General features: G+C 36.4%; 1 protein-coding gene across 2 annotated transcripts in view; it reads left to right on the top strand.

Moving 5' to 3' along the window:
- The window catches only part of arhgef10la (Rho guanine nucleotide exchange factor (GEF) 10-like a), a 147,246-nt gene that overhangs the window by 117,053 nt on the left and 17,543 nt on the right, over window positions 1-12,650 (top strand). For both annotated transcript variants that reach the window (XM_053653400.1, XM_053653399.1), the window contains 3 exons: window positions 923-1,009; window positions 8,721-8,932; window positions 10,093-10,250. In XM_053653400.1, coding sequence (XP_053509375.1) covers window positions 923-1,009; window positions 8,721-8,932; window positions 10,093-10,250 — 457 coding nt within the window. The remainder of the gene's footprint in view (window positions 1-922; window positions 1,010-8,720; window positions 8,933-10,092; window positions 10,251-12,650) is intronic.

Genomic DNA, 12,650 nt, shown 5'->3' with positions numbered 1-12,650 from the left:
ATTTACACACTTTTCCACCTTAATTAATTAATAACTCATGAATAAGTCTAGGTTACAAAAAAATCTAAGGAAATGTTCATAAAACTACACGAAACCTATATAAGCCCCTCCTGAGGACAGAAATAAACCTTCATAGGCATTTAAAAAAGGTGTGTTGCAACAAGCATCACATGCTGTAAATTCTGACCTCAAGCAAACATAACTCCTAAGTCAACCTAAATCAGGTGACATAGCTTCTTCTTGACATAAGGTTGTGCTATCGTTAATGTACGTACGTAAGAATTATAACTGACTTAGTAGCTCAGTGTACTTATTGTATGATGCTATTGATGTGACGTCAAATATCAAAACCAAACTTTCGCCAAGACTCATAGAAAATATTCAGAACTAATACTAACATGTTATTACAGTGACATGGGTATCCGTGTCAAAACCACTACGCCACAGTGTTATAAGCAGGTAAGTTCAAGTTGGCTAATGCCAAGTTCAGAAGACTTTTGGAAGTGCCACCATTGTTCCATTTCCCTATTAACCCTCACTTGGTAAACTATGCCACTTGATGAAGTCTGAAAGGTATCATGACATAGATTTCTGTTGACATAATGTTATCAGTTGATTGAGGAGTCAGCTTGACTTCAAAATTGACATATACAGTATCACAGCTGATGTGGGTTTATAAAATGCTTTTGTAGATTTCATGTAGCCTTATGAACACCATTTTTTTTTTGGATGACTGAAGCAATTTTCAGATGCTATAATATCTTTTATATTGGGAAAATTGTGTGTATTTTTAATTTTTGGATGAACTATCCCTTTAGGAATGCTCCCAGACACTCTGGTTTGAATTCACTTTTACAGTGACATTGAAAATGTATTATTAGAAGATATTACTGCCATTAAAAACAGATTTTTCTTTTTTTAGCTAGAAGCCGCTCTGCACAATCCAGTCCAATGTGCTCTGCTTGGTTTCTCTGCAGCGAGCACGTCGCTTCCTCAGGGATATCTCTGGGTAAGTCACATTAAACCACTTTGTCTGCCTGTGATTGATATATATACTTACATACATACAGGGTGTCCCACATGTCTCCATACATAGGGAACTGTGTTTGTCAGCACCACATCGGTTGTGCTTTCTTCAGTGGTTGTTGGTGGACGTCCACTTCTCGGTTGGTCTGCAACATTTTTAGTCTTTGTGAATGTGTTAATAAGTTTGGCAGCATTTGATGTGCTCGCCATGTTTCCTGTTAAAGTCCAGTGCAACCTTGTGACAGCTTCTCGATGCAGTCATGAGAATGATTTCAATACGTTGTTCTTTTGTCAAAGGCATTCTTAAATGCTATCTGAAAAAATATACATATAATATAAACTAAGTATGAAAAATTTTCGAAGACATTTTGCTAAAAAGTGTTATTTTCCCCTGCGTATGGAGATTTTTGGGACACCCTGTGTGTGTGTGTGTGTGTGTGTGTGTGTGTGTGTATATATATATATATATATATATATATATATATATATATATATATATATATATATATATAATATGAAGGCCATAGATCATCATATAGATTGTACATCTGTAATAGGGGTTCTTGAAACGTTTTACACCCAGGGACCACTTTAAACACTATAAACTCAGCAGACCCCTCACTGAACATTATTTAAGTTTGTAAAATAACATTTTGGCTATTTATTTGAGCCATAGATTAATGTTTTTATTGAACTTTCCACTGGCAGAACAAGTTGATATTATTTTATGTTTTTGAATTACTAAGGTTTGGATAAAACCCATTCAATTCAAGGGACCAGTCAAACAGGTTAATATGATAACAACTAAATAGCACAATACAATAAAATACTTTTTAAAAAAAAATAAATAAAATTTTAATATATTTAACATATTATAGTATATTCATAACACATTAGTATTTATTTATGAAAATGCATTACACTTTATGTACAATGCATTGTGTATATATTATTGATGAAGGTAAACAAAAGATGTATTGAATCATTTTCACTATATAATTTTTTGAAATGTGCTTCCTGATTAACACCATTTATTTAGCTAAATAGCACTGTATTTTCAAAATGAATTGTAATCATGTGTATAGTACCTTATGAATGCATGTTTTCAATGCATTGATCATTCATTATAGATCGGATGTGTAACTGAAATGACATACTGACATAAGGACATAGGTTACTGCTACAATGTAAGACTTGTGTTGCAACATGTTCTACAGCAAAACATTGCTATATTGGGATAATAACATCAAAACAAGACCCAAGGTTAGAATCTCTAATAACAGTAGTTCCTGCTCATAAAAAATCATTTCAAGATCCATAAAGCGAGTCAATATTCAACCTCCCACTACTTTGTTCTATATATAATAACCAAGTAATAACGCTTTTTGAAGTTTCCCATGCTCTCTAGTTTTGTTCAGTTTATCACATAATCCTAAAGTCCACAACAGCTGGACAAATCCAATCAGTGCCCTTAGACACAAAAGGATGCCCTTATCTGTGTGTTTGAGTTAATTGTATTTGGGGATATTCTGGGCAAGACTTGGGAGTGAATCTGAAAGAGAAATTACATCATGGGGGTTTTTGTCTGATTTGGCACCTCAGTCAAGCTTATTTAAATGTTTAGACAAAATAAAAGCTGATTAATGAGGTGATGTCTTAAAGAAAGGTCTAAAGTCGGCCAATGAGAACTAAAATAACTAAAATAAAATACATTTTGAATAGAGTCTAAATGATTAAGGCATTTCAAATGAGTTTACTTCTACATTGAAAATAAAAGAGATCATTTCCAGCCCAGGCTTGAAAATATTGAACCAGTGTTTAGACCATATTAAATCCAGTCCAGCTCTTATTAAACCCACCCAAAACTCAAAAGTGATTTAGCAATTGACTTGCATAAAAGGTAGGTAAAATTGACATACATACCCCTAACCCCCCTTTTGTTATGGCTGATGATATGCCACATTTGGAATGAAATATTTCAATGTAATTTGCTCCCTTTTCACTTTGGGGCTAATCATAGTTTACAGTGCTACACTCTTAAAAAAACACTGGGTTAAAAACAACCCAAGCTGGGTTATTTCTAGCCCAATTGCTTGATAAATATAGGATAGGACCCATTTTGGGCTAAACTAACCCATCAAGTTGAGTAGTTAATTTTAACCCATCAAATGGTTTGTTTTTTGAACCCAAATGATGCTTTAATTTTTACAAAAATGCTGGGTTAAATTTATTTCATAAATGGGTGAATAATTTCAGGGTTATTTTTACCCTTTGAAAATGTCAAATATGCCATATTATAAACAAACATGTCAACATGGTGTCTCCTTTATTTATACACAAGAAATGTATTGCTAGAGCTGCCAAAGTGGTGTTTATATACAGACTTTGAAGTAAATGACTCAAATAAGTCACATATTTAAGATGAAAACGTCAGATTTTGATCAAAGGAGATGTTTAAAGCATCCAAAAAAAAAAAAATGAGTAACGAACTTACGATCCAGTGGGATTACAAACAAGTAAGCCAAAGCTAATGAAGATAGCGGTGCATTTAATGTCATGTAAACTGGACTGTTATCGCACATTTTTGCTTTTTCTAGTGTATAGTAATGGTTTTATAGATAAATATATTGATGCAAACCTTGTTTCTCAAAACAAATCTAACAGTCTTTCCATGTGAAAACCGCTACCTCCACCTGAGGTGAATTCAAACAGTCTGAGCTGAGTTGTTTTGACCCAAGGAGCTGGGCTGAGGCGTCAGGGTGGGGGAGGGGTGCCTTGATTCAACTGTCAGTGAAAATGACCCAGCCACTAACTCAGCAGTTGGGTTATATAAAACTACCCAGAAACAACCCAAGACTGAGAAAATAACCCAATTAAATGACCCAAAAGGCTCAACCCAGCGTTTGGGTAGAAAAAATAACCCAGCATTTTTTAGAGTGTAGAACTAAAACATTGCAGTTCAGAAAAGGTCAAAATTATATTATATACTGTGTTTGTCATGACTAAAATTTTTAATTAGTTATGAATTTCATCATGCTAGCAGTAAAAATACTGTGTGCCTGTTTTTCCAGTCCAATCGACTCAACTTTTAGTTCAAGTCAGTTGTCATTTACTTTACTGGAATTTTCATGCTAGTTGGATAAATGGAGAAAAACAAGAGGGAGGATAAGCCTTCACGCCATGCCGCCTCAATGAGGAACGGCGCTAATCACGCCACACGAGATAGCCCCATGGGATTTTTCTTGTGGCTTTGATCAAATTAATGACATTGCTTATAAGTCAGTGAGTCAGGCGTGCTTCCTCCCCTCCTCTTATTTGTCTCTCTCTAGCTTCGTAGCCTCTCGGTACCTGATACTAATTAAAATATTGATTTTTCCTTGAGTACAACACCTTGTCTACTGAGATGTGCAGCTTTCACCCTTCGTTCACTTTATAGACTCCAACAGCCTTTGTTCATTGATCGTTTGACAAAGGAATAGTTTAAGTGTTTACCATGTGACAATTTGTTTAACATTACTTTGATTTTAAATGATCCATCCAGTTATGCTAAAATAAATAATACTCCTCATCTACTGCAAGCTTCATAGAGTGACCAGGTGAGTAGAAAGCCAATTATCTTGAATGGAAAACCATGTGGGATTTTAATATCTATTTTATAGTAGAGGTTATTTTGGCTTCCGAGTTCATACAGATGAACCTTAACCCCAATCAGTAAGCAGATGTGGAAAACCAAAAAAATAACCAGGCCCATGTCCATCATAAAACCTGCCAACCTTCTCAAGTTTTTTTTTTTTTTTTTTTTGTAGGAACTCCACATTTTAAGATAGGACTATGCAAGTATGCATTAAACATTAAACAAGTTTATCATAGCTAACATTAAACATAGCTAACATAGATCTAATTTTAGGTAATGAAAATAAGAATCTGAAAATAAGTATGCTGTTTGTCCTCTTGTGCCAGTCAGCGCAGACGTGTTCAAGCAGTTTGAGCAGCAGATCAACAGTGTGGAAACATTTCATGGTTTCCCGGAGCTACAGTACGTTATACAAACGATTTAGGACTATACTGAAAATGTATTTTTTCTGGGCTGAGTTTACAGAGTTTTTCCTCCCCTCCAGCCCTCTTCAGGGTTTGCAGGTCTGCATGAGAGTATCTTTTGTCAGTACTAGTGAGTATATCTTGTGCACAAAAGCTCACTGCGTCACGGTGTTCAAATGTTTGTTCACATGTCAGAAGCTAGTGGATTTTTCAGCCCTCCAAACCCACCACAAAACTGAAGTTTATTATCAGAAAATCATCTAGATGCTTTTGAGTTTTTATTAAGGATTGATGGAAAAATGTTCAGTCATTTATCTTCAGTAAGCAGTTTATCCTGATCAGAGCCTATCCTGGGAATACTGGGCTTAAAGCAGAGACGATATATATTTTATATATTAAATATATTATTTACACAAAGATAAAGAAGAACTGAATCTGCCCATTAAGAGGAAGAGAGAAAATACAGCTCTGTTCTGCTCCTACGTACTCTCGTCCTCAAATACAGTCTTATTAATTCTGACAATGCATTGGCTTAACGGGAAGCTTTCACAGCTTCCTGGCTGAGAAACAGAGACGAGTCCAGGGCATGATTCCAGATATCTATTCCTCTAAACAAGTACCGATGAGTTTGTCCATCTCGCTGGATTTGGGGAGGAATTGGATTGAATCCAAGAGAGGATGAGCAGTGCTAACACGGGGATGGGGTGATTTTTAAGGATTTGGACTAAAAGATAAGTCTAGGCTATCTTGTGCAGCTGGTGCTGCAGGCCATTATTTGCTTTTTGTCTCTCTATCAAGTGCATGAGCCTTTAGCTACACATCCTGTAGCTGTGTTACAAATCATATAAATGATGGTGCGGAAACATCGAGGCGAATTTTCTGTGGCTGAACGCTATATTTAGGCCTTGCGGCTCGCTCTTAGAGATCAGATTAATCTCCGCTGTCCAGAAACATCTTCTCTTTTTTGCCACTGTGCCATTTTGTGAATATTACACTTGGCACTTTGGTTCTTTTCAAGCTTTTGAACTCATTGACAGCTTTTGGTAATTGCTGGATTTAGGGTTAAGCATCGACGGATGAACCAATTTGCGCGAAGTCACGCTGGGGTTGCCAATGAGTTCAGTTAGTTTGTAATTGTGAGCATCTCCGCTGCATTGGAAATGAATTATTAATGAACAAGGTGCCACGAGGGAGTATTGATAAAAGTAAAACCCGCTGTTTCTTTAGAGTGGATTATTAATTTATTATGCAACCCATTCCAAGTATGCCTTTGGTGAGAGTATGTGATTCTATTGCTGGAGGAATTTGCTGGAGGAATTTGAATTTGAATGAGTTACATTTCTAAAAGGCTTACTCTGTCCATACTCCTTTTCTAGAAATGGGCTAACAGGGCTAATATTCCCCTATCTTTCAAGGATAAAATAACAATTATTATATAGACTTCCCTTTTTTGCAGCTCTACTTCAGATTATATGTTGTTGACAAAATTATTCTTTTGGACTTTTATGGAACCGAGCACACCACCACCACCAGTGGTCATAGGAAAAAAAAATACACAGAATAGTATGAAGATGAGAGGCTGGGACTGATTCCTTACTAGCCCAGATTGTAGATTCATGCAGCTTCTCAGTGACGGTCTTGTCATAGATTTGAGCTCTATCTGAGATGCTATTTTTCAAAAACGTCTATTTTAGAAATCAATGGTAGCTTAGTGGTTAGCTCGTTTGTCTCACTCCTCCAGGGTTGTGGGTTCAAATCCTGCTTCTGCCCTGTGTTTGGATGTTTTCCTTCAGGTACTCTGGTTTCTTCCCCCAGTCCAAAGACATGCATTATAAGCTGATTGGCATTTCCAAATTGTCCGTAGTGTGTGAAGGTGTCTCCTGGCTTGTGCCCCGAGTTCCCTGGGATTGGCTCCAGGCTCGTCCATGACCTTGTGTAGGATACGTGGTAAAGAAAATAGTTGGAGGGATGGATGGATAAACTTAGCACACTTTGTCTAGGCAATGTACAAATTACACAAAAGGACAGATAACAGATCTTTTAGAAGTTTAGATTTGTGTGTGTGTGTAATAGTTTGCCCCACATCATTTTTTGTGATATAATGCATTGCTCAACACTAATAGTTTTATTATGAAGCTACTGATAAATATTAGATTTTACTCTCCTAAGCAGCCATCACTGGCCCTCTGTATTTACCATAGAACCAACCAAATGTGCTTTTATTTCACTCCAGTTAATCATCGGTCCAAAACAAAACCCAACATTGTTGAATAGTGCCAAAATACTTCAAAGATCTCTTTTTCTTTCCAGCAATGAAAAGATCTCTCAATTTTAAATATGACTTCAAAAAAAAAGTCATTTAGATGAATCTCTGAATGCATTAGGCACAGTGGTGATGAATGTGAGATATCCAAGAAAAAGCAGCCTTGATTTGAAGGGGTATTCGATTTCAACTTTACTCTCAGCTTTGGAATTGAAATTGCTGACAGGCAAAAAATATTGTTGCAAAGAGGAAAAAGTGGAAATTTGATCAAGGCAGTCCGACTCGAGCATTGCAAGCGCAATCATAAAGCGGAAAGGAATCATTTCAAATAGAGCTTCTCTTTTTATATATATATATATATATATATATAACAGTACAGTGCAGTGGCAAATGCATAATCCCACATTTTGTCATTATTTCCAACAACATTTGGTTCACCTTCTTACCTGGTGTCCATGGGAGTTAGAAATAATGCAGAACATTGATTGGTCAAACATAATGGATTATAGATTGGCCCTGATTATACCTCGGGATAGAACAGACAGTAAAGTGATCTTCAGTAGTGTAATGACTGCAAATGTTCCCTATTTATATAAAATTTATTTATATAAAATTTATATAAAATTAATGGCTTTTAAAAAACCTTATCTCAGATGCTTCTACTTAAGAAAGATCTGGCAACCTCAGAGGCATGAACTATCCATCCATCCATATTCTGTACTGCTTAGCCTATACAGGGTCGCAAGGAGCCTGGAGGCTTAATCAGGGAACTCAGTGCGCAAGGCGGGGGACACCATGGATGGGATACCAACCCATCACAGGGCACAATCACGCACACACACAAACACATCCATTCACACACTATGGAGATGCCAATTAGCCTACAATGCATGTCTTTGGACTGGGGGAGGAAACCGGAGGAAACCCCCAAAGCACGGGGAGAACATGCAAACTCTACACATACAGGGCAGAGGCAGGAATCACACCAGACTGCCATCCCATCCAGGGTGTGTTCCCATCTCACTCCCAGTGTTTCCGGGATAGGCTCTGGACCAGTAACAGTAACATAGATGTTACTGTTACTGATGATGTTCAAGTAGTTTAATTGTTTGTGTCTGTCACTAATCTTCCCGTAACCTTCTAAGAAAATCCACCATCTTTCATGGGCACCATTATACGATAGGAAATGTATATGACATAGGCACTCAAGCAGGCTACAGACATCTTCTGTATGTTCATGCGTATTTTGTATTCTCTTGGTGTCTTTCTCGCTACTTCTTTCTCTCGGCTATCCTTCTTTAACCTGAGCACGCCACTGCTTTGGACGTGCAAACTAACTCGTCTTTAAGTAGCTGTCTCCTTCAGTGATATCTCTGCTTTGTTTATTTTGCAGGTAGCGAGTGGCAGAGATTGTACACAGGGTCATGTGGAGATTTTCTCCCTGAATCGAACTACTCCACGCTCAGTGAAAAGCTTTCAGGTACGAGCTCCTGTTCGGTGTTTGGAGTTTGTGTCTGAGCCCAGTCATTCTGACGCCACCGATCCTGCTCTCCATAACGCCGCTGCTGCCGGGAACACAGTCTGCGTCGGCCTGGATGATGGCAGGTACCGTGATTGGTGTTGATTTAAGAGGTTGATCATTGCTCCAACCACCAACTGGTGAAAACTGAGTTGTGAAATGTTAAATTTGTGAGAGGTGTCAAGGCTCCTCGGTGGAGTTTCGCTTGTTCTCCATGTATCCGTGTGGGTTTCCTATAGGTTCAGCATCCAAAAACATGCCAGTAGGTGGATTAGCTACACCAAATTGCCCCTAGGTGTGAAGGTGTTTGACGTGCCCTGTGATGGACTGGTATTCCCACCTCTTCCTGGGATCCAGATCCACCACGATCCTGAGAAGCATAACGAATTAATGAATAAATGAAATTGTTTGCTAATAATTGACAGTGTAAAATAGCATTTTGTATTTCTATGCAGTGAAAAGTGAGCTATGCTTCAATACAATTATTAGGTCTCTTGCCAAGTAGTGTAATGAACATTTTCTGCTTATTATTATTATTATTATTACATTGCTGGATAAAGTACTCTCATTTTTGCTGGTTTTATCACCTAAAGTCTGTTTTGACTAGGCTTAAAGGGGTTTAAGAAGAATGCAAGGCAAAGCTAAAATGCTGGTGAAGATGCCTCAACATAATCAGATGTGACCTAGGAGCTTTCCTGTGAAATTATCGAAAGGCTCATGTGTGAACAGAACCTGTGGTTCATTTTTTTTTTTTTTTAACATCAAACCTTAAGTCTTCTGTCCAAATTGACAATTCACTTTAACATCAAATAGCAAAGTTGTACAGTTCTGCCTTTTGTGCCAGCCATTTGTTCTGCCTTGTCTTCTTTGTAATAAGTTGTTCCTCTGTCGAGAACATGATGCAACTATAATCCTCTTTTGCTCCATTTTTGCCTTTGAATGAAATTCTTAAATAAAAAAGAGAAATTACATTAGAAATATATTTGTATACAAAATGTAAAGAAATGTATATAATTCTAATTAATATAATCAAAATAAACACAACAAGGCAAGATTTAAAATATAAGAAGGTTATGAGTAAACTGTGTAATTGAGAAGGCTAGCAAAAGATCAACAGACCATTGAAAGAATTCAGGAAAAATAAATTAAATTTACAAATAATGTGTTCATTATAATTCATACATAATATTGGCCAGGCAAATGGTACTAATGAACTCATTATTCTCTGATATGTTCTTTTCCACAGTATTCTGGTCTATGGGAGCATGGACACATCAGCTCAGTGTCTTCTGGACCTCCGGAATACTATGGGTTGTCCTGTCCTGTGTCTCAAACATGCTTCTAGCTTCCTGTTCGCAGGCCTGTGGGACGGCACGCTACTCATCTATGACAGAGCGCCTGGAGGTATATGTTACATAAGACTCAGAGCAGGATTCTTTCTGATCTAAATTTTTCAAAGGCTACCCATGTGTATGCAGCACTCACTTCTGTGTCCCAGTGCTTTTTAAAAAAATTTTTTTTTTGAACCTGTCAGAATCTGAATCTTAATTTCCAAGTGGTACATGAAACACAAACTTTCAAAGAGAACAAAAAATAAATCCAATGCTAGGGTATAAATATGCATTTTAAATCAATAAATGTATGGTGGCTTCTGTAAGTACTCACCCCCACCCCCCCGAAATTTTCTACCTTTTGTAGTGGACATGAAATCGGCTTAATTGGGATTATATGTCATGAATCTATACAAAATAGTCAATAATACTGAAGTCTGGGGGGAATCAATATACTTACAATATACAGATAAGTATTCACCTCATTAAATTAGTTCTGGTGGAACCAGTTACCATCAGAAGTGACATAGTTAGTTGAATGGAGTTGAACCATGTGTGTCAAAATCCTGAGCTTTAAATAGTGGAAAGAATATAGCACTCCTGAGGAGGCTGTCCAATAATAGTCAGTGACTGGACAAGATGTCAGAAAAGCATCCAAGAGACCAACAAGCTCAACATGATGCTACCACCTCCATGCTTCACTGTGCGGATGGTGTACTCAGTGTTGAGTTTCTGCCAAACATAGTGCTTTGTGCCAAAGCCAAATTGGCCTCATCAGACAAAAGAACCTTTTCCCACATGCTTTCTGAAACTCCAACATGCATTTTGGCAAACTCCAAATGGGATTTCACGTGATTCGCCACTCTTCCATAAAGCTCAGATTTGTCGAGTGTCCAGGATAGGGTTGTCTTCTGTTCAGCTTCTCTCATCCTAGCAGTGGATCTCTCTAACTCCCTTCTGCCATATTCTTTCCTTTTTTAAAATAATGGATTAAATGGTGCTCCGTGAAATGTTCAAAATTTGGGATTTTTAAAAAAATCATCAAACACTAATTTCATTTTAAGAACTTAGACAAATTTTTGAGTGATAATTAGAGTAACTGGTATATATGAAGTATTTTATAATACTCTATAATAAAAGCTACATGTAAAATAACATGTTGTCCTTGAGGCTCCTTCCAAAATAGCTATACTATTATATGTTTATCCTCCGTAATTGTACATTTCTCATTGGTTCTATCTATCTATCTATCTATCTATTATTATTATTATTATTATTATTATTATTATTATTATTATTTATTTTGTATAAAGCATTTTGTGCCAGTGCAGACAGTGTCTCTCATGTGTATTCCTTTTCACTAATGGGATGAAGCACTAAATGGAAGGGGTAATTAAGTGTGATAATGATTATATTATTATGTCTGCCAATGAAAGGGACTCAATGGAGTAAAAGGGTAATCAAATCAAATTAATACTACCAATGAGTCTGATTGTTTCCATGTTCTATTTGTTCTTTCATCAACATCAAATACTCAATGTTTTTTTTTTTTGTCTAACAGCATGTATGCACAAGTGAGTGCATGAAAATAAATATTGCATACTGTCTCACATTTAGAACGCAAGCAGAGATGAGACGAGACGAGCTCTGGGTTCTGTCTTAGCGAAGTATTGAATTCAGTATTAATTTGAAAATAAGCAATCACCTCTGCCTGCACCAGTGTCTTATTCACTTGTTGTAAGCAAGAGTGAAGCAATGACGATGTATGTAGCCAGGCACATCACAATTTAGGATTGTCATACATGATACATAGGCAGCAGTCTGTGTTTGGCGTGTGTATACGCATACATTTGCATGTTAAAGGCCTGGAGCCTACAAAATATCAGCAGGCATCTTCAGTCGACAGAAAAAGCAGCCACTGCTTCATGAGTTTACCACTTTCTTCTGTTTACCTGCCTCTGACTGTAAAGCATTAATTCCACCCAAGCATAAAGTAAGATTAATTATGGCCCTGGTGCTGTATGCCTAGTAAACATTAAAAAAAAAAAAAAATATATATATATATATATATATATATATATATATATATATATATATATATATATATAAATTGTGTTTGGTTCAACAAAAATAGAAAAATAGTAGATGAGTTCTAGAGAAAATATGTCATTTGAATAAATAAACAAATAAATAAAAAAGTTTTATACGTACATATGTATACAGACATATGTATGAAAATGTAAAACCAAATAAGAAAAACACTTAAAAAAAAGAATAAATTATAGTAGAAATATTAGTATAAAATACATATAGGGATGAAAATATAACTCTCATTTTAACTTGGAAGCAAACTGTGTTGTTCTAATATGTTATTGTTTCTGCAATAACAGCTAATTCACACGGGATGTGTATGGTTAATAATAAATGTAAAAGCATTATTTAACAAAGAAAAATGTGTCATTGTTGATATGGT

This window comes from Ictalurus furcatus, chromosome 21, assembly GCF_023375685.1.
Source record: "Ictalurus furcatus strain D&B chromosome 21, Billie_1.0, whole genome shotgun sequence".
NCBI classification, from domain to species: Eukaryota; Metazoa; Chordata; class Actinopteri; order Siluriformes; family Ictaluridae; genus Ictalurus; species Ictalurus furcatus.
Note: the sequence above shows the minus strand (reverse complement) of the source record. Positions and strands in the feature narration are given on the sequence as shown.